Genomic DNA, 27,362 nt, shown 5'->3' with positions numbered 1-27,362 from the left:
GGACGGGGTTGTCTGTCTGTCTGGGAGTATAAATATAAATATAAATATAAATACAGATATCTGGATCGATCTCGTTCTTTCTCTTGCAGAGTTTTCTACTTTCTGAGCTGTGGATCTGAGGCTCAGAGGGCATCATGGGGTGACTTTATGGGACTAGGGAAAATATTAGTTTTCCCACAAGCAGAGTCCACGGCAACGTTCAGTTTAGAAGAAAAAAAAATGTTCCTGACCTGTTGACACAATGTCCATGGCAATAGTCGGTTTTGCAGATATAATTAAGGAGAAAAAAAAATACTGATTCAATTTTATTTTTGCACAGCGGATAGAGAGAGAGAGAGAGAGAGAGAGAGAGAGAGAGAGAGAGAGAGAGGCGATGGCAGAGTAAGGGCAAGTTCAGGGTTTTGTTTTTTTCTTCCACACATTCTTTTTATTTGTAAATAATAAAAATGAACTTCTTTTTTTTCATATATATAAAACACATCATTTGAGCCACATCTGTTATACAAACGAGAAATGTTGCAGTGAATACTTTACTTTTTTTTTCTCATGTCCTTCTGTTTTAGTGGAACACATGAACTTGTAAACAATCAGTGCCCCCCCCCCCCCAACAATACTGACAAAGAAAAATGAAAAAAAAAAAAAAAAAAAAAAAAGAATAAAAAAGAAACAGCCTCAGCCAACGATGATCAAAATAATAATAATAATAATAAGAAGAAAAAAATCAACAAATGTTTTAACCGGGCCTTAACGTGTTGGGTTCTAAGCACAAGCAAGTGTTCAGACAACAGCTGGAGGGGCGGCCACACACACACACTCACACACACACACACACACACACACACACACACACACACACACACGTGATAAAGTACGTTTAGACTTGGCATCCAAACCCACTGCGTCGTGTTCGACCCGGTCTTATTCCACCTCTGAAGACGTCCCCCGACCCCACGGACGCTGTTTTCGTATTCACAGCGTCTTTCTCTTCACGCGTCCTGGTGCTTCCTCCTCCGACAACTGAAACAGAGTGTGACCCTTGGTAAGACCTGTCTCCGGAAAATCATTGTGTTCGAAACATGTCTCCATATATGTCTATATATGTCTATATATATATATATATATATATATATATATATATACATACATACATCTTCCCAGCCCCCTGGAGGTATACTATGATGAGAGATAAGTTTTTTTCGGGGGCTATGAGGTCTCGCTCGGTACCACTGTACAGTACAGTACGCCTCCCCGTAAGGGATTTTTAAGAAAAGACATCAACGTAATCTTGGGAAATCGGTCGTTGTTTTTTTTTTTGAGAGAGACATTCAGCACCGGAATGACAGACATGGACTTAAGACTGCGACTGTTTCTTCTTCTTCTTCTTCTTCTTTTTTTATTTTATTTTTTTAGTTATTATTTTTTTTTAGAATGTCTTCGCGCGATGGGAATGGCTTCGGATTCTCGGTTTTTCCATCTCTTTAATATACAAGTACAAGCAAACTGTACAACCGCATGCAACATACAAGTGGGCCTACTGTATGTGGAAAGAACACACGCATCTAGTTTATTTTCTGTATCGGCTTTGTTTTGTTTTTTTTTTACAAAAAAGAAAAGTGCATGCAGCTTGGAACGGGTTCCAGAGTCATGCTGGTCCCGGCACGGGGGCCCAAAGGTGGGGGACCGTCGGCGCGCATCTCCCGACGACCTCGGTCCGGTTGGTTACTTGCACGTTAGCGTGAAATTGTGAGCAACTCTTTTTTTTTCCTTTTCTCGTGTTTGGAAAATTAAAAGACGGGGGAAGAAATGAAGTGAAAGAAAAAAAAGGGCGTAAGTGCTTTTTTTTGTTGTTGTTTGTTTGTCTGTTTGTTTGTTGTTGTTTTTTCCCCCCGAAATTTTTCTTTTTTTTCTTTTTCTTCAAAAAGTTAAACGTTCTGCCATAAAAAATCAAGCTCTTGTGCTTGCCATTCAATCTCAAAATAATGTAAACAGAAGATAGGATAAAATCCTAAACATGTGCCAAGGGTTTGGGGATGTAGTCGCCAAAAACTGTGAAAATCAAAGATAGTCACCCATTTTGTTTTTGTCAGGGTGAACACACACACATATATATATATATATATGTATATATACATACATATATATATGTATATATAGATTTTTTTTTACAGTGAGGTGATACCCTTTCGATTATTCAAACTGACGTTAAAATCTATTTTATTGGTCACCTCCTTGGAGGCCTATCATACATCTATACAAAGACAACTGGATTAAACATTTGCCAGTGTGGAACAAAGAAAACAACATTGCACGCTAATCTCACAATCAAGTGTAGAAATCTAAGCTGTGCCACAATCAGACAGTCCCCCTGCAATACAATTGGCGCAATACATTTGCAGACGTTAACGTTATTTTTGATTTCCTTTTTTTTTTTTTTTTTTTTTTTTTTTCCCCTTGCATTTTTTTTTCTCTTCATGCACACATCAGACCGACAACACACCGTGGACTTTTACGAGTCGTAAAAACATTTTTGTGCAAGAAGTAACAAAGAGGAAGAAACAAACGACAAAGAAAAAAAAAAAAACACTTAAACAGCTCGGCCTCAGACCGCCCATGGTAAACATAGTGAGAATGGGATCGTCTGACGGAGAAGGACCGGGGACGCGGCTCGGAGGTCTAGGCACCGGATGAAGGCCCTGCGCTTCCAGACAAACCACCCCGAGGAAGGCACCCCCCCGCCCGGGGAGTGGGGGAGGGGGGGCGGGAGGGGGCAGACGCGCCGGCAGTCTTTTTGGGTTCCGGAGGCGGCTACTGCAGACTGGACTCGATACTGCCACCTATAGGTGCGGAGGGTGGTTACCCCTGTCTTAAGTCCATACATTCTGACGTTTACAGACATTTCTTTATTGTTGACACGGTTTGAGCCCCGGCCCCGCTCCACTCCACAACCCCGTCCCGGACGAGCCGCCGCTCGCCTCCTCGCCGCCCGTCCGATGAGTCGTGTACCACGGCGGGTCATCGGTCGACAGCCCTAGTGCTTCGGTAGAAACTATGAGGACGCGTGATATTTCGGCCGTGAATGGGCGTGTAAATCAACATCAAAACGTAGAGCTTCCTGGAACAGACAAACTTAAACGAGACAGGAGTGATTGTCAGATCTCAACAAAGCTGTGTCTTTGTAACTCTGATTGTGATTGTTGTTCTACGTTTTTCGCCACTGTTTGTCGCCGTTGTCGTCGTTGTTGTTTGTTTGTTTTGTTTTTTCCCCCGTCTACAGTGCGTTCATTAATGCATGATTCACTCGGTAATCTGTTTATTCCTATTGGTCCACTAAGATCGGACCCCCGGGGGCCCGGAGGAGCTGTCGAGTGACGACTGAGAGGCTCGTCGGGTTAGGGAGGCGAGTGTGGGATCCACCAAGGAGGAAGGCGGGAACAGCTTGTACCAACCAATCACTGTGCTTGATAAGTCTAGTTCCTCCAAAAGGATTTGTGCAACTCCCATGAAGCTTTTATGGTCCATGCGCCCGTAGTCTCCCCACACGATCACCTGGAAGGAGTCACAAGGCGGGGAAAAAAAAACATGAGCGCACCACAGTAAAGCCAGGTCGAATCGTCGCTCTCCTTCCAAAGCAAATGACCGAACAAGTAAAGAAGGAAAAAAAAAAGAAAAGGACCCAACTTTTTTTCGATGAACTAACCACTGTGACTCACCTGTAAGACTTTACCCTGCGGGCTCTCCTCAAATAGCAGTGCTTGCTGGTACAGTGGGTCCAGTGTTTTCCTTGCAATTTTGGTTTTCTTTTTGGCTACGTACGCCCCATTATTCAGCAGATAGACCTTGACATATGGCGCTGGAGGCAGAGACAAAACAATAAAAAAACCCATTAGCGCGAGAGGCTCCGAGAGGCTCACCAACATAATTGAGTACAAATATCAGACAACAAACCGGGCGAGAAAACCCGGACGTCGTGCGTAGCGCATCGAGGGTATATGACAAGCGTCAACGTGGAGCCTGGTTTTTATAGTCGCCGCAGCCGTAGTTGTGTTGCTTAGAGCGCGCGGCGTAGATGCCATCGTGGCGGCGGTTGCGACGGCGGCGCAGGGGGATTTCGCGCGAGGGCGCCCGCCACCCTATCTTTTGGAACCCCCGCGCCGTGCGCCTAGGGTAATTTGAGGCGGTCGCATTCCCACGGAAGGTCCTGCGACGAGGATCGTCAGGTGCAAAAATGACCAGATGGCGTTGAATCCATGCAAGGAGATGGCGCCGTCTCTGTCCAAAGATTTGGAGTAATTTAATACCTCGGGACTTGTTCGTTATTTACACCAACAATTTGACTACATTACACATAAATAGATTCAACACGTTGTATTTTCATTTTCCTGCTCTTTTCTAGTTATTCGGATCCTTCCCTCGGCGCGTCTTCGTAATGTTTACAGCAGTTCTTTCAGTTTCCACTGGTGGTTTGTGCACAGCGACCCCTGTCTTTCAGAAGAATATCTACGGCATCTACACGGCAACGCGCAGCTAAACTGTACAGTACATGCTCGTGCTCTTTGGTAGTGCGCGCGCCATGAGCCGCCTGCGGCCACTATAACAACAAGGAGCCTCTGTTGTATCAGTGCATTCCCCAATCTGAAGTCTGACGTCGTCTTTACCGGGCAGCGATTTGGATCCCGGCTTTTGGACGAGGCCCCGCGCTCGGATCACCTCCACCTCTAGCTGACCCTTCTTGTCCATCATCCCGATCTGAATATCACCTGGGAAACCACAACACAACACAACATGGTGGCAATAACATCACGGGAGGTAGGGAGGGAGCCCGTGTAACAGTACAATGACAGGAGACCAAGGAGGAAGTGACACGGGTGTCTACAAATACAGAAGGTGGAATGGAATAGCAAAGAATAACACGGCAATCGGCGGTTAAACTCCATCTGGACTCACCTATGGCAGGCGTGGCCAGAGTTTGCCTTCCCACGAGCTGGGCCGGTCCCAAACCGTCCAGGAAGTCACTGAACTGACTGTTGGCCCCAAGATTCACGCCAGAGAAGATCAAACTGAAAAACAACACCACGGCGTAACCCAGGTTAGTTTCCCCAAGGCCTTTTGCCGGCCCCTAAGAGACACGTAAACAGGACCATGATAACAGGAAGAGCGCTCGTCACTGACTTTCCCTCCGAGTTGTAGCTGTTCATGCTGCCGTTGTTGGACTCCCTGCTGGGCTGGCGGCTCATGTTCCTGGACAGCTCAACAGCCATGCCCGTCTCCGTGCTCCTCTGGATGGGCGCTCCCTTCTCCTTCTTACTCTTCCCCTCTGGAGGGAGAGGAGAGACAGTTGCTGTCGTCGCAAGCGATTCACCGCCATGTAGTTCAGAGCACGAAAACAGACGGTGAGCAGAGTGTCGGGAGGATTGGCTGGTTGTCGCCGTCGCTCCTCAACGTCGCAAGGCAGGTCATTTCATTCCTGCTCCCACAGTCTCCACGGCCTCCAGAGCCTCCCACCGCTATCTACATCACAATGTAACCCCCAATCAGGGGCCGCATAGCGCCCCCTGTGGCATGCGCATGATTGCCCGATCAGGAAGAGAGTCTTTATGCAGAACACAAAATGCATGCATATAAATATTTATGAATGCTCGCGACTGAATTACACCTTTATTTATCACGAGAAGATTGCCATTAAATGCAAGAAAATCATGCACTGGCCCCTGAGCGGCTTCATGTAGAGGTTTCAGATCGATATCTTCAGGGTATGGAACCTCCAGGATCCATGGATTTGAAACCGACGAACATCAGGCCCCCAAGCCAAACATCTCCGACCCGAAGGCTACCGCCGCTCCGTGCACTTTCTTTTTACGCAGTCGATGCGCTATTTCTTTTTTCACCCCTTTGTGGTTGAAAAAAAACCCCAAAACAAAACAAACAAACAGAACAAACAATTACAGAGTGTGATAGAGGAACTGGCAGGCCTTCAAAACATCAATGGGGGCAGTGGATTCTCCTGCGCTGCGAGGGGAGGAAGCGAAACACCGTGGGAGAGCCTTCAATGCAGCGAGGGCTCTGTGAAGTCCGTCTGAAGCGAGGCCAAGGTCACACCCATGTCCTTCCAACACTCTCCCTCCGGTAAACAGGCGTAAACAGGAAATTGTTGTGTACGAAAAAACCCGTGGAAGCACGAAGAAATGAGGGCTATCACACCACACTGACGTGCAACCTTCTGGTGCTCCCCCGCCTCCCCGCCCGTTCGCTCGTTGGCGGAGACAAAGCCGAAAGATGGATGCAAGCTCAGGCTGCCATTTTAAAAGACTTTAAACTCACAATCACAGTGTTCTGGAGTGAGGGGGGGGGGGGTGGTTTTGAAGTACGGAACGCTTTGTGCCAGAGGGAACAAAATCAAACATTGATTTCATTGGATGGAGTGCTTCAGGTCCTTACGTTCCCACACAAACCCCCCCCACCCGTGCCACGCAACTCGTTCGGCAGCGTTTTATGTGGAAACAGGGGGGGGGGGGCACCGAAAACCGTTGACCCCGGCTCCGCCGTCACAAAAACTACGAGCCGTCACACCCTCAGTAAGCCGCAAAGCATATTTAAAACAAGTCAAGGATGGGTTTCCTCTTACCTCTGCCCGCTGTCGTCCACTGAGCCAAACCCCACGTCAGAGCCTCTGTGCCGATCTGGACTCCATCTCTCCCTCCTCTTCTTTCCCCCTCTCTCTCTCTCTCTCTCTCTCTCTCCATCCCCACCTCATCTCCGACGCCCCCCAGCCCTTTATTTTCTCTAATGGTTTTTCATGCGTTTCCACGAAAAAAAGGAGGAGAAAGGAGCCGCCTCGCCGACCGTTACCTCGCCCGCTAAGTTTGTTTTTGACCCGCAGCCGAGCTTTGAGCGGCTCTCAGCCGGCACAAAAAATGGCATTGTTCTGGAAGCTGACGCAAATGGGCTCTTTTCATTCCTTGTATTTGGTCCTTGGACTTTTTCCTTTTTACTTTTCTGTTCTCATGGAATAAAAGATTTGGATGCCGGCGATGTCTGGCGCTTTCAGCGGTCAGGTCCTCAACACAAAAGACGTTATTTTTCTAAAGCGAGCCGGTCGGAGGAAATAAGATTGTCTCAACCCCCCATGAGGCGTTCACCACCGATCCCGTGACGTCACGACTGATCAAGTCCATCAAAAAGCACAGTGGGCGGCCCTTTTTTTTGGGGGGTAAAATTCTCGTTTGGACCGGATCAGGGACAAGTTAAACGCCGCAGCGCGTCCTTCATGAAAGACTATCACCGTTCACACAGTCTCTTCTCATTATATTTAACGCTCAGATTCGAAGGTTTGAATCCTGCTTTGTGTACGCAGTCCTTTAAAACGTCGCAGCTTTGAACGGAATTCAGAGCTCACATCGTGCGATTTCCCGCTTTTTTTACAGCCGGCGTGCTCGGAGCTTTTTCCCCACCCCATCGGACTCACCGGGTCCACTGATCTGGGAGGTGCTGCGGCTCCGGCGGTTCCCCACGATGGCGACCACCCGCGCGCTGAGACTGGAACGCCTCTTCTTGCTGCCGCCGCCCACCGTGCCCAGCGCCGTGTCCGACTGGCTGCCGTCCGTGCGCTCCTGCGTGTAGATCTCGCCGCTGACGCTGGAGCTCTTCAGCATGCTGCGGCCCGCCGACGCCCGCATCTGCCGACTGTGGACAACAAGAGGGAGGTGAGGAGGAGGGCGAACACTAACGCGGCAGCTGAAGGCCCCGGGAGGTGTCACGCTGGCTTTACGCCGGATCCGTGTATGTTTTTCTTCACTACGTTTAAGGCAAGTTCTCATTCGTGGAAAATGTTCCATGTCCGGCTGCGCTCTCCCATTTGTTCCTACATATTTTGTAACGCAAAATCTAGACGCATGCACCATGACCGCCACTGGGGTTCCGACGGTCAGATACAGTATGTTTCCGGATTTAGTGTAAATCTGGCTTCACCGTCAAGGTCTCTGCACCGTGACTCCAGTTGTACCGTACCTTTGTTCCAGTTGCACATACTCATAATAAAGCATCGTTGTTTGACAAGAGGTGGACAAACCACTAAAGTCCATGACATTTTGATTCATGGTTTAATGATACGGCATGCTGGTTCTATAACACCGTCAGCAAACAAATTTGGGAACGCTGACGGTGACAGTAGATTCAGATTCAAACTCGTGATAATCACAAGAAAAATATGAAATTGTACCAGATCAATTTCAAATCCAACAACATTGATTGGGATTATTTTCTTTTCATGGCAAGAGAGCCCAAGCGAAAGAAAGTATATACTTAGTATATGAAAAAGTATGCTTTGTATATATAGTATACTTTTTTATGTATTCACAGTTAATATAATAAAGTTGTTTTGTATTAAAACCACGTACGTTGTTTCGTGGTTAGGTTTGAAGTATACTAACGTACAGCTTAAGAGCACTTAAAAGTATAAATGGGTAGGAAAAATTTTGACACACTGTATATACCAAAACATTTCTTTCACTCGACAGTTCATTGCTAGAACATATTTGTCTCTCATGTTTTCAGATTTCTCCGTCGCATGCGAGCTGTGATGCATGCGCCGATGTGGCGCAGCGAGCTGTGGCGGGCCCCCGGGGTCCTGAGGAGCCGTCGCAGGTCCGTCCCCTCTGAGGGGGTCAGGGTGCTGCAGGAGAGCCCGGCCACGCTGCCCCCGTCTCCCACGGCCACCGACCAGTAGCCCAGGGGACCGGAGAGGGGCAGGGGGGTCCGAGGTCTCTCCGCCGCCCCCTGCAGGGCAGCGTGGGAGGGACAGGGCGGGGTGGAGGGGCAGGAGGGGAGGGAGCGGAGGGCACTGTCCGGCGTCGGAGGACAGGGGGGGTCCGGGCGGGCACAGCACAGGACGCATGCAAGGAGGGGTCTGAGACGTGCGCTGAGGAGCGCACTGCAACACACACACACACACACACACAAAAAAACACACACAAAATACACACACATGTTCACGCACAGGTTTGAACACATACAGGACACAGGGGCAAGAATCAGGACACAAGAATATCAAAACAAACAGAAATACAAAATTGAGCGCTGGCGTACGTTTGTTCCTCTGATTTGTGTGTTTAAAATATTTGCCATCTACAGTCGGTTTATATTATTTTTGACTGAAGCTGCGAGCTCACATAACGCCTCGGCCTCCGAGTTCTCTTGATTCCCAAACCCTAGTCCACAAAACCCGTACAAATTGACTTGACAGCTTTTTAAAATGCACGTTCAGAGGGGAAATATAACCAGCCACTACTGTATAAACACACACACACAGAGCAACACGGTTGTATATTTATATTCGGTGAATGTCCCACGAATTAAATGTAATTGATATGGAAATTGAGAGCAATCCAGGGAAGCCCATAAAACCATATTGTGGCATGAGTGAGGAAACACATGTTGAACACTTCTATAATCAGCGGCGGGCAGAAAGGAAAAGCCCTCCCAGTATTTGGAATCAGCCAGATCTGCTAATTAGAACAAACCAGAGAAATCAGGAGGTTTGATGCATTGGCGGAGGGAAAAAAAAAACATGGCGGGACTTGTAATTTATGAACCTGGAATTAACCGACATCCATCAACAATTCCCCGACCAAACTGACCTCGGGGTAGTGCGATAGCCTTCCCATGACGCAGATAAAAATACCACCCGCCCACCCCCTTCTGGCTAAAACTCACTAAAAACCAACCCCAGACCAGTGTCCCCACAGAAGAAGGATTACTAATTTATCTATCAATCTCTGCAAAGCCAGACCCCCAGACAGAGCGGGAGCCGTGAATGGAGCACAAGCCATGTGATGAACTGACCAAACCAACATGGTGATTTTTATTAATGCGGTCAGTGTCTCCCGTTGCCCCGATTCATCCCGCTGTCTTTCTGTGCGTCTATCGCTCTTTTATGGAGGGCTTATCTCTTTGTCTGCCCCCCCCCCCCCCACTGTCTCAGTCTCCCTGCTTTTTCAAACCTCTCCTCCGTTCCTTTCGGCTCAGTTTCTGACCGTGGAGAGTGTGCCAGGGGCCGCCGGCCAGCTCTTTTTTTTTTCCGTAACGGCCTATTTGAATTGATCTTGGGGTGAGGCCATAAAGACCTCCGCCTCCTCCTCCTTCGCCTCCTCTTCCTCCGCCTCCTCCTCCTCGGGTTCCAGACCTCCATACATTAGGGAAGCTAACAAGCGGCACTACATCACCAGCCGGCTCGCCGAGGAGCGCTGGGATGGAAGCATTTGTCCGCGTCAGGCGCTCCGCCGCCGGCGTGCGTCCGTGCAATGGTGAAAGGAGAGAACGCTGCATGTGTGTATTCCATGCGGGTTCGTGTTTGCAGGGTGGAATGCGTTTCACCACCGTTGGAGCAGAGGGGTGGAGTCTCAAGGTCTCATCGCCTGATTCGAGGCTTCTCCACACGCTTGGTTATGGTTTCTAAAGCATGTTAAAGCATGTGAACACTTTCTAATTTAACATTTGGTCAGTGTTCCTTCAGGTATACGATAGTGTAATTAATACTTTTAAAGGTCCTTTTTAAGACCCACAGGCCAGTGGTAATTATTAGGTAGAAACGTGGGGGGAGGTGATTCATAGATGATTGTATGATCTGTTATTACTGTAGAATCGTTTTCTTCAGCTCAGAAGGCAGAAAGTGATTGGAAACTGGTTAAATACATTTTAACTATTACTTTTGATGGACACCTGTTAGATACATCGATTTTGGATTGCAGCCAACCATCTTCGACCCATAATCCCCAAACCAGGAGAGGGGAGGAGCTCTCCCGTCACTCTCACCAATCAAATTAGGGCATTAGGGCATCGACGAGAAAGGATGAATAAATAATTTGTTTTTTTTTTATTCCACTAAAAGACATAAAAACATCTTAAGCAGAGTTTGTGGAATTATGTACAATTGCTGAAATTGGATCTTTAAAAGTTTTAGTTTTTTTTGTGGGGCCAAGGCCGGCATGGACGGCAATTCACTCCATGCATGCGTGTGATATCCTTGAGGCCCCGCAATGGGTGTGTTGCATTATGGAATATCTCGCCCTGTCCCGGGGACCAGGAAGTAATACCCCCCCCCCCGGTGTTTTACCTGGACTCCCTGGTGTCTCCGGACACCGTGTGCCTCCTGCGTTTCAGCTCCTCAGAGAAGCGCCTCTTCCCCGCCGCCCTCCTCCGCTCCTCCTCCGAGCCATTCACCCCCCACGAGATCCTCCTGTCCCGCTTCTCCTCCTCTAACGACTTGGACCTTTTGGATTCCCCAGTGTGTGTGTGTGTGTGCGTGTGCGTGCATTTTTGTGTGTGTGCGTGTGCGTGCGGGGACAACGAGCATGCAGCAACATGCAGGACAACGACAGGCAGCGGAGTGCATGCAGAAAGGAAGAAAAGAGAAGATGAACCATGTGATTAGCATGCAGGGGACACAGTCGCCAATATCCGGAATCTTTGGCGGTTTTGCTGGTATTTAGGACGAGGCTTCACACGATCAGACGGGATGCCGTCTCGCAGCTGGCCACATGACTTCTCCAATTGCGTTCATGGAGACGCGCTATGGGCGGCCTAAGTTAATTGAGGTCATTTCTCAACGTCCAATGGATGAGGGGAAAAAAACCTGATCTTGATGGGCGTTGTAGACACATGAAAACAGCAAAAAGTTAACAAAAAATCAACTGAGTCCTCATAGTAAAGGCCTTTTAAATTACACCTTTTTGTGAACTCCCCTTTTGATTTCCATGGTGCCTAGAACGCCAACGCCACGCCGTCCTACAAGCGCCTACCACGACTTTATTCCTTGTTCTACACACGGTTTACACCGCGGGGCACCCGGTGTTCCTCCTCCTCTACCAAAACGGTCAAGCCCCTCCGACGGAGAAAAGGCAAAAACGTGCCGCGGACGGGGACCGACCTGAGTCTCCCCCGGGGCCTCTCCGACTGGATGGACATGTAGCTGGCGTTACTGAGGTGGGAGGCACTGCTGGTGTGGGAGAGCACCGACCCCTCGCTTATGTCGCTGTCCGACGAGCGGGCCGAGACGTTGTCGCTGCTCCGCCGCTGCTCCGCATACATCTAGAGAGGGAGAGAGAGTGGGAGAGAGAGAGAGAGAGAGAGAGAGAGAGAGAGAGAGACAGAGAGAGAGAAGGAGGGGATAACTGGGGTGAGGAAGGAAGAGCGATCTGTTTGTCCATCTTCAGACGCTGGATACATTCAAACAGAGGGCGATGACTCCAGTCTGTAATAATCAGCGTGCCTGGTTTTAAAGCTTCTACAGATAAAAAATTATGTCAGAATCAAGTATCCCACAGATCTGAATAATGAAGATAACATGCATTCAATAGTGTGTTATGTAAAACTATTTCCATTACAATTTCTACTCAACACTACTTCACAATAGTGTTTAAGTATTGTATTATAACCTTGCGAACCTAGGAGGTGGTTCAACACGATGCAACAAACGACAACATTCATGATTCATAAATGTAATATTCAGACTGTTCTTTTTTAAATACTAAAGAGTATTGGAAAACAAATAATTTCAAATATCAAGTGCATTAATACGTTCGTATCCACCTCATTTGCACTGGATTCTCTCCAATTGCTTTAATTAAGAAAGCGACGAATATGGAAGTATTTTTTTTCAGACTACGATTGTGTGTCCAGGTCCCTCCTTGACATTCTGTGTTCATCCGCAGTTAAATGAGAACCGTAAATAGTGCCTTGAATATACAGAAATAGACACTAACCTCCCGTTTGGTCTTGAGGTCCGTTTCTGGGCCGTGGGAGGCCGAAGGCCTGTAGGAATGTACTTTCATCTGCAACTGTCGGGCTCGCTCCTCTACTGCAAGGGCTGATAGATAGATAGATAGATAGATAGATAGATAGATAGATAGATAGATAGATATTGATTGATTGTTTATGAACATAGAAACATACAAACACAAATAAAAACACATAGTGTGACAGCCAGAGAAAGGAGCAACAAAAAAAAGTGACAAAAGTGTTAAAAAAACAAAAAGCTGGCAAGTCTACTGAGGGTGTAGGAACGTTCTCCTGCCACCAGATGGCGCATGCTGTGCAGCAGCAGCATAGCAGCTGGTTTCTACAGGGTGCACAGAGGCTCAGCATCAGTAGTTGCAGACAGAGGTGGAACATTCAGAAAGTTTCACATTCCACTCCAGGATTTTGGGGGGGAACCGTGCTGATTTGATCATGAGCGTCAAGAGGCGCAAACGATTAGTGGAATCAGTTGATCGGTGCACGGCTGGAGCGAAAACATGGCAGGACTTTTACTTTGTTGAACCTGGAATTGTCCACCTCTGGCTGCAGATGTGCGAGGCTTATGGCATCAAGAGATTTCAACACAGCGATTTAGGGTCTGGAAGTGTACATGTAGGTTAAAAAACAATAAAAGTTTTCTAACACTGTTGGTCTCAAACAAAGCAGGCGCGTCGTTCTGCATTATTGGTGGGACTAATGAGACTCAAGACTGATGAATATGGATTTACCTTTTTTATTTGGTTTACTACCTACATGTTCTTCACAGGTGTGGAGGTGTAGTGACAGAATGAGGGATGGGTACAGAAGAAGAAAAAGAAAGAGAGAACAATGACAATGGGACGCCAGGAGAAATGGTCACATGAAGATTTTCAGTAAGACGAGTGATGTCATGATCATCTGTTGAGCTGCGTCGTGTCACACACACGCACACACGCACACACACACACACACACTTCGCAAGGCGGTACCTTGCTCTATGCTGCTGCTTTTGGCAGGGAGTTGAGGAAGCTGCCGGCCCCTGCGACCCGGCGAGGGAGTCCCCGTGGAAGGGCCGTGGGTGTGTGCTCTGCTGGACAGACACACACACACACACACACACACACACACACACACACACACACACACACACACACACACACACACACACACACACACACACACACACACACACACACACACACACAATTAATTATTTTAATTTTATCAATTAACAATTTAATAATTAATCAAACTGAACCAAGAGAAAACCATCTCCGGCACTGCCTACGGAGACGGGGAGGATCATCAGCGGCATAGTGAGCGTTCAGGGAGTGACGACAGGTGCATTTACATTATTCACTGTCAAAGGTTTCTTTAAATCATTTTATAGTCTCTGTTTTTAGGATTAACTCCATTTTCAAATGTTTTTTTCACATGAACAAACACCCAATATCATGAGAGGAAAGATCACAGTAGCTATTAAATAAGTAGCTAGTAATAGCTATCCTACTGTGATATGACCTTATTATGGCATCCATAACATTAATCTTAATAATAATAGAATATTACACTAGAAAATAGTGATGGGGGGGTACAGTTTGGGCAGTAACATGCACCTTTCTGGCCGTGGTGAGCTTGGGCAGGACCCGGCCAGAGGGGTCTGACCAAAGGGCTTCAGCGGGCCCCCTCTCCCCCTACTGCCCCGCAGGATGGACGTGGGCTGGATGCGACTGCCATCCGAAATAATACGAATAATGAAGGAGAATAAAAACAAAAGAAAAAACAACCAAAACTTTGAGTGAAATGAAGAGAAAAAGAATCCAATACAAACCAAAATCATTTTCCCGAAACGGCAGATGAGTTAAATCATCTACAAACAGAACTAAATGTAAAGAAATAGTAATAATAATAATAATAATAATAATAATAATAATAATAATATGCAGTAATTTTGATGATTATAATCATAATCGTCAAAATAGATATTGTAAAAAAAGCAACTCAAATCAAATGATGCCAGAATTTACTACTGGATTTTTGTTTTATAGGACTGTGTGGGGAGTAACCATAACAAACTCACTTTGGAAAATAACATTAAAAATCAATATTCTGGGACTTGACGACGAGTGACGGAGGACTGGAGGGTGGAGGGATGGAGGGATGACATTCCCTCAACCCAAAATATTTGTGGAGTAAATGAATGGCTAAATCAATGAATGCTATAAAGGTGACGGTGCGATGGTGAACGTAGGTGTACAGGGTTGACAAAAGGTTTCAATGGACGGAGGGATGAATGAATGGATGAATGGATGGATGGATGGATGAATGGATGAATGGATGAATGGATGGATGAATGGATGGATGGATGGATGAATGGATGAATGGATGAATGGATGGATGAATGGATGGATGGATGGATGAATGGATGAATGGATGAATGGATGGATGAATGGATGGATGAATGAATGAATGGATGGATGAATGAATGCATTGATCTTACCTGTCTCCATCCAGACCTTTAATGCAGCCTCTCTGACAGTTGGGCCGGTTGGAATTGCCCGACTGCCTGTCATGGCAAACAGGAGATGGATGCAGAGGGAAAGGAAAGAAAACAACAACAAAAAATGGATAATGGATGAAAAAAAACAAAACAAAAAAAAGAAAAAAAAGTATGAAAAGGAATGATTTGAGTTTCGACGTTTTGATCGGCGTGAAGGACCTAACGATGACTGAGTTCGGGTTTCGCAGTTCATAAGCCGGCCTTGACATTCAAACACCAAAATCCAAATAACATGGAATGCAAACACTGAAATCGTCGAGAGGTTTGATCGTCGCAGAGGGAGACTGGCAGCGAGAGCGAGTGCAGCAGAAAGAAAAAACTCAACAAAATCACATGTTAGAGAGAAGGCAGCGCTACTGGCCACAAGATCAGAACGGCAGCACAGCTGTCATCTACTCGTCGAGGTGGCGGGAGTTGGGCCGAACAAGAGAGAGCAGCGGGAGAAGCGAAGCTGCAGCAAAGCCTGCTGGGAAAAGGGGCGTGGCAAGGCGGTAGGGGGTGGGGCAGGCCTGGTACCTGTCTTCCTCTGAGGAGGCCTGCTCTATAAGGATCCTAGGACTGCGGGGTCTCCTGCGGGGCAGAGACTTGGAGCCCCTGGGTGCGATGGAGAGCCTGGTGAGGCTAGTGTCGCCAGGTGTTCATAAATGCATGAATGTAATGTATGACAAGATTGGGAAGTGAGGCTCCGCATTCATGACACTGTGTTGCATCATTCAAAGTAACTATTGAACTGTGAAGCTTGGCAGTGTTTACATAATAATAATAATAATAATAATAATAATAATAATTATAATTATTATTATAATTATAATTGTAATAATAATAAATATAGCTGCAGGCAGCAAAACACAGGGTCCAGTTTAGTCAGGTATGTATTACAGTTTTCTGAGGTTCCTGGTTTCTGCGCTCTGTGCGAGGGAGTCTCTCCGACCGTGTCAGACCAGACGTCACTGAAAATTGCGGAAGCACCGGCACTGCTGCTGTATGATTGGCTGTTCGTGTCACATGGTTGTTCCTCTGCTGTACGACTGGCTGTTCATGTCACAAGTTTTGGAAAACGCAGCACGAGTTACAGTTTTCGGAGTTTCCTTTAAACGGAGCATCGGCTCAAATTGTCTGCCTAACAACTAAACTGGACCCTGTGTGTTGCTGCCTGCTGCTATATTTATTATTATTATTATTATTATTATTATTTGTAGAGCACCTTTCATAGACAATGTGCAAATCAAAGTACTTCACATGACTAAAAGGCAATCCAGCAGCTCCTCAATGAATCATTCCTCAATGAATGATTTTCAATCATTTTCAATCATAATCCTAAACAATAGTTTAGAGCCCAGAGCAAGACATTGAACGTCAATAAATTAATCATCCAGTGAAGCCTCTGAACGCATCACATTGGGAGGTAAAATCAAATTAAGCAATTTTAATTTCTGTGTGTGTCTGTGTGTGTGTGTGTGTGTGTGTGTGTGTGTGTGTGTGTGTATGTGAATGTGTATCTGTGTGCGTATCTCTGTGTAGGTGTGTGTGCACGCGCACCACCCCTACCTGTCTCTGTCGGGGGAGGAGTGGAAGTTGGAGTCTGGCCTCAGGCAGGTGGTGCTGGCGCTCCGCACCCGGTCCAGCGAGGGCTGCAGGTCGCTGTAGCGCCATCGTGTGGCGGCAGAGGGGACGGGACAGAACCAGAACCAGAAGCAGAACAGAGTGAGCGGGGAATCACAGCATCAGGGAGCTTCAGGCAAACATTAAGGTATAAGAAAAGGTTAATAGTGGATACGGTGATGAGATAAGGATGAGGAAAAAAAAAACCAAAAAAAAACAAAGGAAAGTGGGAAAGAGGAAACAAAGAAAACCCTCGGAAGGGGAGACGAAAAAATACATTATTTGTAAGGGACATTTTGCGGAGAGAAAAGGAGAAACTAGCGAAGGCCGTCTGCGAGGGCCGTAAAACGCTGATATCTCCATTCATCAGCGCTTGCCGCTCCTCGCAGCCAAACAGTTTGAGGCCACTTGGAAGGCTGCTGAGTTGCCATGGGAACCAGGTCTAAGTGGATGCGGGAAGGGGAGGAAGGGAGCGAGGGAGGGGGTGGAGGGGGCGGATGCTTGTGAGTGTGCATGAGTGAGAGCGAGACACTGCATACTGTGAGGAAAGAGAGCGAGAAGGAGAGAGAGCGAGAGAGAGAGAGAGAGAGAGAAGGAGAGAGACCACCATTGCATGTAGCCAGCTCGCTGCCTCACCCACTGCTAAAAACAATGCCACCCTCTGCTGTACATTTTTGTTGTATTCTTTTTTGTTTTTTTACGTTTTGGTTGCCTCGCCATGTTCCCTTGTTTTCCAGCAGATGGTTCGGCCGCCCGCCGCTGCACGGCGCCGCACGCCTCGCACGCCCACCACTCCTCGCACGCCCACCCCACGCCTCGCACGAACAGCAGCAGAAGGATTAAGCTTAATTTGAGTGTTTGCTCTTGTACGGTGCAGTTCCTACGACTTGTTCTTAAGCTTTTGCTACGTGAATGGGGGGGCGCTGGTGAGGTCGGGGGTATGTGGATTGAGTTAACCCTAACCCGGACCATAAAGTAAAGCTAACAATTCGGGTGTGGGATATCAGCGGATATCCCACCCCCGAAAGTTCAGAAAGTGGGATTCCACTCCTGGATTCTGGCAACCGCAGGTTAACTAGCATCAGTCGGCTGATCGGAGCGCGGCTGGAGCAAAAACACGGCCCAAACTATTTTCATTCTGAACGTGTCATTTTCAACCTCCGGACGCCTCAGACCCATAGAAGGCACTCGAACGTCTCTAGTAGAGAAAACTGATCGTACGTCAAACATTTCCCACTGTTTGAAAACGGATCGGGGGGGGTGGTGATTGGGGGTGGGATAGATCGGAGGGGCCATGAGGGGGAGGGGGCGGGGGGGTGATCTTCAAATCAGGGCTGTGTCTCTGTGTCTCTTACCTAACTGTGACCTCATCGGTAAACCTGAGTACTCGGTGCGTGAGGACGCTGCGGGGCGCGGTGCTGGCCCCGGCCTCCTGCCTACAGGGGGCGCTGCTCTTTAGGCACGCTGGAAGGGTGGAGCTGCATGCCCCGCACATCACACCGGGCGGTGAGAAAGAAACCCATGCAAGAGGGCAAAAGAAAATAAATGCGTACGGTAGGGCCGGGCAATGTATCGTTAATAATATAATATCGATAATATAATATCGATATCGTGATAAAAGGATAGATACAGCCTAGCTTTTGGGTTATCGCAATATCGCGATAGTTAAATATTGCATTTAAGGCTGAACTGCAGGAAAGTGGTTTTCTAAACTTGATGGACTGTTCTAGGTGTTCTGATGTTCTAATCAATGCCTCTACCTATGATCATAAAATCATATCCAGCTATTCTACGGAAAATATTGCAATATTTGATTTTGTCGATACGGCCCAGCCCTAACGTGTCGTACATGGACATTGTGGACAACAAAAATGAGCAAGCAAACAAAGAAAAAACGACACCATAATAACAAGAGTTTCTGAAAAGATAAGTTGACGGCAAAAAAAAATAAAAGACAATATTTGCGTGCGTCGCAAATATCCACTGGACAAGGGGAGAGCGAAGCCAAGCAAATGGTGCGGATGTTTGACACTGGACGCCCCGCGGCGAAAACCCTGATCTGTCAGACAATCAAATCCGCCCGAATCTCCCTTCAAGTGACCGGGGGGAGATTCCTCTTTCCATGAATTGGTTTAAATGACTGACGGGGGAAAAAAACCCTAAGAAAACGACTCACACTTTTCTGTGCACAACCCAATAAAAAAATCGTCATCGAATGAGACGGTTGCACCGCACTTGAGTTTAGCGGGCGCTGAAATAAAATATAATACCTTGACGGAGGCGACGTCAGCTTCCTATCCGAAACGCGTTACGTAACAGCTGAGAGAAGGTTTTCGCGCCCACCCCCACCCCCCTTTTTCCCCATACGCCGCAGCTGGACGTATGGGGAGATTACGTGTAATGCTGATTATATAACCCAGAGCCTGGAGCCCGGAGCCCGAGAGGGGCAGAGAGGAAACCACGGCGGCCCCCCGTGGAGCGATGCGCAGATCCATAGGGTCAGCGGAATCACACGTCCCCCAATTAAAGTGAAACACAGAAAGCGCTCGTGCGGCAGATCTGGCTTTTCTAGCGGCGGCGGGGAATTGGGACCCGGTGACGAAGACGGGGCCGGCGATGATGAGGATGATGATGATGATGTGTCTTTATTGCTGAGCACCCAGACGAAGCACCTCAAATGAATCATTTAACCAGGACGCAAAGGGGGATGCTGATATATCTGTAACCTGTTTTTCTACTTTCTATTATTATTATTTTTTTTCTCACAGCATCAGATTATCACGTCACGGAAATGCATGATATCTGGGCGGGGGGAGGGGGAATGCAGAAAGCGGCACCGGCACAATGGATCTGGTCACACGAGCAAAACTGTGGGTTTTGTAAGCAGCACAAGGACGGGGCGTTTGGTGAAATATAAGGGTTTCACCATAAGCTTTTACAGTGTGATAAGTGATAAGAGCGATGCTTCAGCGTGAGGTTGATTGATCAGGACCAAACGGGGGAGGAGGAGCGTCTTACCTGTAAATGTCTTTATGGATACCGTTTACTAGCAGGGGCATTTTAGGGGGGAGTGTATTGTTGTGTCTACCTATGCCCCTGGTGGCGAAAGAGGGGGGCAGTACATGCACGTCGAGGAAAGAAGGAAAGAAAAGATACAAACAAAACACAAGAAGAAGAGTGCACAAATACTATGAGTTAGTGTATCCATGCAACAACCGCAAAAAAAAAATGATCAAGAGAGATTTCAGATTCTTCGAGGTCAGACGCTAAGCGGTTCCCTAATCCCATCCCGGAACGACCCAGGTGTCTGGAGACGATACAGAACCCAAAACTCCAACGCACTCAGTACCGTCAAATACACATATATTCTGTTTAAAAGACCATCAGTGAATTTTGTCCATTTACTAATCAGAACACAAATTTAAAATGATCCCTGATCATTTTTTACTGACGATCGGTCACAGATTTTTTTTAATATTGCATTTAAATATATAAGAGAATTTATATAATTCTCCAATATATGTAATTTTGAATGCATTACAATTTAATGTTGGCTCTATTTTTGGGGTTTGTATTTTTTTAATTCCATGTAAAAAAAATAAATGGGCGCCTCTGCCCCTTGAAAAGGAATGAACAAATACAAAATACAGCAAAAAGAAGCAACTTTGACAAAAAGACATGTAGTTGCACTGTAGTTGTCAGCGGGACCAGGGGATCGTTTTAAGGGAGATTTCTCACCGTATCGTTTCAATTTTGCAAAACCCTCGAAAACAGGGACAATTTTGAAAATTCAAAAGACGTGGGCCACCGCCACGTCAAACGTGTGTGTTGACTAGTAAACTGGTTAAAACTCCTCAATGTGTCATGAGACATTGTATGAACATTAAACATTTTCCCTCCCACTCCCATTTTCCACACTCCCTTATAAACACCTCGTCAAAACAGAGTTATTAAAGAATAATGAAGATGGTAAAAAACAAATGGTAAAAGGCGATCCAGACAAAGAAGATTGCTGGTGGTGGTGATGGTTTGTTTTGTTTTGTAATCCTCTTTTTTTTTTTTTTGGTTGGTTTTAATTTTTACCTGTTTGTGTGCAGGCACTCAGCACTCCCTCCCCGGATAGACCTGTGTATCTCCAGGACCTCACTGTCATTGCCATGGCGATGGGTGAACCAATCAAAAAAACAACGCAAAAAACACGAAAGAAGAGGATGGCAACTCAGACAGGCACGTGTGTATATGAATGGGAGAAACCAGGAAATTATAATACTGAAATCTCAATTGAGGACTCGTTAAAAAAAAAAAAAAAAAACCTAAAAATGAATTTTAGTACGTTGCAATGACGTTTCAAACTGTTAGTAGTATTAGTAGAACACGTAACTACGGTATAGCAGTACATACACAGCCAGATTGGTCTTTTCTGGAATATAATAAAGTTATTGAGGGTCATTTAAATAGTAAATGTCAGTTAATCTTACGGTGAATATTTCAATGCGTGTAATCATTATCATAGAAAAAAAAACAACACTAAAATAGCATTATACTAGAGTGCTGTACTGTCTATTTTTTTTACTTTTCTTCCGCCTCACCTGTCCTCAGAGTACTCGTAGTCGGAGTCTCCGGAGCGCTGGTGCTCCAGGTGATACTCCTGGTAGCGGGACGGAGACAGGGAGTGGTTGCGGTTATGGTGAATCTCATCCAGGCTCCTAAAAAACATAAAAAATAAAATACAAATAAAATAAATAATAATAATAAATATGAGATGGCTTATAATCAGGGATGACCTGATAACTTATTGATCAGGAAATGGGATATCAGTCTGAAAATCAGACCACAACAGAGAACTAGTACTGTATATCTGAGATTATCCCCAAAACCTGGTCCTCGCAACGAAACTTGGTCGTTAAGTGCGGAGTACCTACATTTTTTTTCTTCTTTTTTTATATATCATTGCTTATCATTAGGTTTATAAATATATATATATATATATATATACATATATATATATATATATAAAGCTTATTGCATATATTATTGTGTTACCTATCTATCTATGGATGCAGATGCAGGTAACAATTGGAAAATAAATGTAAAGTCATTTTTATGAATGGATGTTTTTTCTTTATTTTACAAATCTTATTTTAAATCCTCTGTTTTGACAAAACCCTAGAAATCACTGCATCGCATAGGAATGCCTCCGCATTGCCGCCTTTCAGCCAGTTCCGTTAATTCGGCTATCTGTGGGCGCTGACCTCTGCATGGGCACGTGGGCCGGCCTGGACCGGGCCCTGCACGAGTCTTCTCGGTGCGGAGACACGGAGCGTGAGCGGTGCTGAACTGCCCGCTGCTGCTCGGGGACAGCCAGCGTGCTGGACCGCTCCCTGTCCCTGGAGGTCCGCTCCATATCTACACACAGGGAAAGCGCGTGCACACACACACACACACACACACACACACACACACACACACACACACACACACACACACACACACACACACACACACACACACACACACACACACACACACACACACACACACACACACACACACACAACATGGTGAGTGTTTGTGGCGGAAGGGCCAGGGCCCAAACCGTCACTACAGTTCATGCTGGTGCAGCTCAGCTCTAGTCTAGTGAAGCCGGAGTGATGCCTGGACCTGCTGCATTCTGCTGTAGAACATCCCGGACGGATGTTTACAGGCAAATGGACCGTAAGCCAGCCAGGCTAGGCTAGCCTGGGCAGCCAACTGTTTCTGCAATGTCTCTGTCAGACATGGCAAACAGTTAGGGTTGCCACCCGTCCCGTAATCAAAAATAAAATGCCGCGTCCCGTATTGAATCAATAGGGGACGCCATTTGTCCCGTATTTTCATACACATCGTTTCATATATATATATATATATATATATATATATATATATACTCTCAGGGCCGGCATATCATTCACACATCTTTTGTGTCGGACACTAGGACAGTGCAGATAGCGGACGCAAATTGATACGCAATTCATGGTGCTATTAGCGGCCGCAATCCGTTCTTTGTGAATTCGCCCTTCGATGCGGTTGTTTGGGGCCACAACCACGGGGGCCACGTGATCGGGTCGCGTCGGGTCGGAAAAGCCATCGGCGACAGCCATCGGCGACAGCGATCCGCTGCGCATCCAGATCAATGATGGGCATATACATGGAGAGGGAGAGCGGGGTGCAAATTGCGCCCGGATTGCTCCCTCTCCATGCGTAACGCAGACTTGGAGAGGGAGCGATCGGGGGGTGTCTTCCATGACACTGTTCCTCCAAATAAAACAAATAAAAACAGTGTGTTTTTACAGTGTGTTCGTCCATTATTTCTCCGCATAGAAGGTGGCAACCCTACAGATAGTAGTCAAATAGTATTTGCAAATATAAACCTTAATTTAAAGCAGTACATAGAACACCCATTCAGTGTCAGGTGACCCCAATTTAGTTGCCCGGGACATATAGTACATATTTGCATATACGATTAGGCCCGGATCAGGCCTCGGCTCGTGTGGTATCACCCAAAGCAGACATGGGATCACCACCAGAGCGCCTGGAGTGGTTCTGTGAGCCCCAAAAATAACACACAAACTCAGCTCGGAATGCAACGTGTTCTTCAACTGGAGTGAACGTCCCGGAGGCATGCAGGGGCGTGGGGCGAAGGGCGTGTCAGTGGAATGGGGATGATCAGCTCTGGAGGCCACCATGCACTCAGTGCTCCCAGCGGCTCCGATGGTTCTACGGCCCGGCAGAGGACGAGAGAGAAGGGCGGACCATGGACGAAGATCACACCGGGGTGGGGCGGGGCCACTTTCACTTTGCTGGATTCAATGGGGACTGAATGGTTTCTTTTTTATTTTTTATTTTTTATTTTTTTTTTTAATTGCAATGCTTTCAGCCAACCATTCCTCCCATGACAAGTCATAACCCATTGTCCTCAAAGTGAGGGCAAATGAGCACATTGCTCAAAGCGAGCTGGTGGAGTAACAGGGGTGTTTCCTAAAACTCCAACCAGACGGATGCAGTTGCTGTCCAATAGTCCAATAGTCTAATAGTCCAGCTGCCATTTGATGCATTTTCAGGTCTTTTTGGTGCCATTGCTTCCCATTAGTGCAAGTCATTCATTTCATCTCAGCTGATAAAGTTGATCAAATTGATAGCGGGAGGGAGCAAATCGGGAGAAAAAGAGGCGGGGGAGGATCAATTCGGATTTTGGGGGGGGCGGGGGGGTGTTTCTCTCTCACCCAGTGCTGGGCAACTACGTCGCTACAAGGCGGTTACTACAGTAGACCATGCCCCAACTCCCCCACCCACCCACCCACCCACCTTTAGACACTACCGTTAAACCATCATCAAACTCTGTATCAATGATGCGATGGGATCCTGCACATGGGCCGACACATACGCAGACACACACACACACACACACACACACACACACACACACAAGCACACACACACACAAAGAAACGCACATACGGTACATGGTAAGGTCGAGAGGATCCGCTGGTTGATTAACGTCCCAAAACAGAAATTGAATTTCATAAAAAGATCAGAAATGCAAACTGTAGAAATGTTCCCACTCACTCACACACACACACACACACACGCGCGCGTGCGCGCGCACGCACACACACACACACAGAAACATCTTAAACACCTTAAATCTTTTTGCTTCTCTGGCACACAAACGGTCACACACACACTCTGAACACGCGTGCACATGAACGAACACACACACACACACACACACACACACACACGTACTCTGCAGCTTCTTGCTGGGGCTGTCCCCATGCACGTGTCTGCGCGGGAGGTATGGGGACGGCTGGGGCAGAGGTAGCGAAGACACGTCGTGGGTCTGCAGCTTGTACCAGTGAGGAGTGTCGTCCAGCAGGGCTGTCTCCAGCTCGATCAGGATCTGAGGGGGAGAGAGAGAGAGAGAGAGAGAGAGAGAGAGAGAGTGAGAGAGAGAGAGAGAGAAGGGGAAGAAAGAAAGGAGGGGAGATGTGCAGCGGGTTTGTAGGTGAGAAACAGAGTTAACCCAATGTGTCTGAACCTACAATTTATTTATTATTAATTGTTTGAATATACAGTAAGAAGTATCTGCCTGTCTGTCTGTCTATCTATCTGTCTATCTATCTATCTAAAACCATTTTTTGTTTTTACGGCGTTTTGGAGATTGGAATTATTATGAAGTTATTTCCCAAATGTTATTTAAAATCCTCTCTTTTAATAATTTAGCGTGTGTATTTACTAAGTTAAACCCAGCAAATGCACTGCAGCGGATAACAATGAATATGAATGACAGGTAGGAAGGCCCTGTGCTTTTTTGCTGTTCGCCCATTACCTGATACCTCAAGATGAATGAGTTGGTAATGGATCGCACCCCAGACTGTGAGAGAGTGTGGTCGTGTAAAGCTAGTATTTCACTTGAATCAACATGATAGAATATACCTCTCCCAGGAAGTCACTCTCCTCCTCCTGCACTCGGGGCTGGTCCCACACTGTGATCTCCAGCATGCGCTCCCTGAAGTCCCTGCGGTGGACGTGGGAGTAGAGGAAGGTCTGGTTCCACTTGGGCTCCACACTCTTCTTCACCGTCTTGGTCCGACGCTTGCTCTTATCGCTGGAAACGTGAAAAAGTCAATGATAACCCGGCAGAGGAGCCTCCGATGCGAGCGGTGTGGTGGAATTACTTATTTTCTAATGTTAAATGAGGTCGTGATTAGAGAAGTCACAATCATGAAATTGTCGTTGATCTGTCGATAAATTGTCATACAAATAATCGCAATTATCAATGGAATTGAGTTCTTGTTTATTTTATGCCACTATAACAGAACCACAAAACAACATTTTGTAATAATAAATGTCTGTCTGCCTATTGCAGAAGAGGCATTTATTGGCATTGAAATTTGAAACATGAAAAAACTTGAGTGGACGGTTCCTTTTCCTCAACCTAACTGATGGAAACGCACCTAATTCACTAAATTGACGTATTGAAGTGTGTGAAGTTCTCGCAAACATGTACTTGCAAAAAGAGTGCGAGCTCCTTACCTCCTGTCGGGCAGGAAGTACATCTTGACGTACGGGTTCCGAGGTCGCCCGTCGGGCCGGGCGGGCAGGTCTATGGCTTGGAGGACGTTGACGATCAGCTGATGGCCGACTTTATCGTACCACAGCTTCACCTGCGCCGAGGCATCGTGGGATAGAACCGTTTAGGCGGATGTGTCGGAGAGAGATGTTATTCCCGAGTTTCCCAACTTCTTCTTCCATCTACGTATAAACCGCGCCGTGGAAAAGTATTTGCCTCCTTCCTTGATTGCCTCTATTGTTGCATATCTGTCACGCCGAATGATTTCCGATCTTCACACAAAATGTTATATTAGACAAAAACGCAAAAACATTTTGTTCAAATGGTTATTTCATTTATTTAATGAGAAAAAAGTTAGCAAACACCAATATCCCCAAAGTGGAAAAAGTGATTTCCCACTTAAACTTAATAACCGGTTGTAGCAGTTATTAACTCAGACACGTCGGTGCTGCAGGTTTTCGAGCATGAACTGATTGTGGCAAATGTGAAATAATAGAGGTATAATAGAGGTAATCGGGACGGGAGTAAATACTTTTTCACTTTTTCATGTTCTGCTCCGAACCAGTTGCACCGGGAAACGCGTAGCGTCCCGCCACTCATTCCCTCCAAAACCTCCCTCCGTCCCGCTCTGTTCCCAACCCCCCTGGTCCTCCTGGTTCCCGTCAGGGTACTCACAGAGAGCTGTCCGGGTAGAACCAGGGGGAGGTCTCGCAGGGTTCCGGGGCTGGTGGGAGACATGACGGATATGGAGGGACGCTCCATCTTCTGGGACTCGAAAGAACTGGAGCCCGCTGAATAGAGGAGGGCGAAGCAGCCGGTAAGATGTACAGTCAAACCCTACCAGTCTGACGGAAGACCTTACCGTACATATCGATGCTTAAAGCGTGTTTGGTGAAGTTAGGGGCCAGGGTTGAAACGTGCGTCGAGTACTTACTGGATTCTAAGGGAGGATGGGAGGATTCTGGAATTCTTGGGACGTCTCTGAAGAAAGAGAAATGACGTGAATGTTCTAAAATTCTAAAGTCATAATTAAGCCGTAATCTATATGGACACTTGCATTTCGTCATCATATATTATTTATAAGGGACAAGAGCACTTTTTGACAAATCATGAGGGAAAGGCTCTTGACAAGCGATCCCAGTATCATGTTAGAGGATTATTAAAGGAAGAGCAAGCAGGCAAATGCACTCACATACTTCCACTCGAGTATTTTATAATTGTTGCCTGAGGAGAAAACCTGGGTAAAAGGCAAGGAGGCCATTTGAAACACTGAATATCACGACATCGAATCAAATCCTCAAACATCTCTGAGACACGCCC

General features: G+C 46.7%; 1 protein-coding gene across 1 annotated transcript in view; it reads right to left on the bottom strand.

The window, feature by feature from the left end:
- Positions 1–2,975: 2,975 nt before the first annotated feature.
- rims1b (regulating synaptic membrane exocytosis 1b) overlaps positions 2,976–27,362 on the bottom strand; it is a gene marked incomplete at its 5' end in the record, with an annotated part of 58,896 nt that continues 34,509 nt past the window's right edge. The window contains 25 exons of the mRNA XM_079999211.1: positions 2,976–3,546; positions 3,711–3,850; positions 4,656–4,757; positions 4,945–5,057; positions 5,170–5,314; positions 7,463–7,680; positions 11,108–11,263; positions 11,921–12,081; positions 12,756–12,859; positions 13,758–13,855; positions 14,385–14,498; positions 15,269–15,334; positions 15,845–15,922; positions 16,877–16,969; positions 18,286–18,408; positions 19,949–20,026; positions 21,014–21,076; positions 21,520–21,636; positions 22,183–22,336; positions 24,275–24,331; positions 24,716–24,869; positions 25,406–25,577; positions 26,006–26,136; positions 26,718–26,833; positions 26,977–27,023. Coding sequence (XP_079855337.1) covers positions 3,328–3,546; positions 3,711–3,850; positions 4,656–4,757; positions 4,945–5,057; positions 5,170–5,314; positions 7,463–7,680; positions 11,108–11,263; positions 11,921–12,081; positions 12,756–12,859; positions 13,758–13,855; positions 14,385–14,498; positions 15,269–15,334; positions 15,845–15,922; positions 16,877–16,969; positions 18,286–18,408; positions 19,949–20,026; positions 21,014–21,076; positions 21,520–21,636; positions 22,183–22,336; positions 24,275–24,331; positions 24,716–24,869; positions 25,406–25,577; positions 26,006–26,136; positions 26,718–26,833; positions 26,977–27,023 — 3,019 coding nt within the window. The 3' untranslated portion in view covers positions 2,976–3,327. The remainder of the gene's footprint in view (positions 3,547–3,710; positions 3,851–4,655; positions 4,758–4,944; positions 5,058–5,169; positions 5,315–7,462; positions 7,681–11,107; positions 11,264–11,920; positions 12,082–12,755; positions 12,860–13,757; positions 13,856–14,384; positions 14,499–15,268; positions 15,335–15,844; positions 15,923–16,876; positions 16,970–18,285; positions 18,409–19,948; positions 20,027–21,013; positions 21,077–21,519; positions 21,637–22,182; positions 22,337–24,274; positions 24,332–24,715; positions 24,870–25,405; positions 25,578–26,005; positions 26,137–26,717; positions 26,834–26,976; positions 27,024–27,362) is intronic.

Source organism: Zeus faber, assembly GCF_960531495.2.
Source record: "Zeus faber genome assembly, chromosome: 4".
NCBI lineage: Eukaryota > Metazoa > Chordata > Actinopteri > Zeiformes > Zeidae > Zeus > Zeus faber.
Note: the sequence above shows the minus strand (reverse complement) of the source record. Positions and strands in the feature narration are given on the sequence as shown.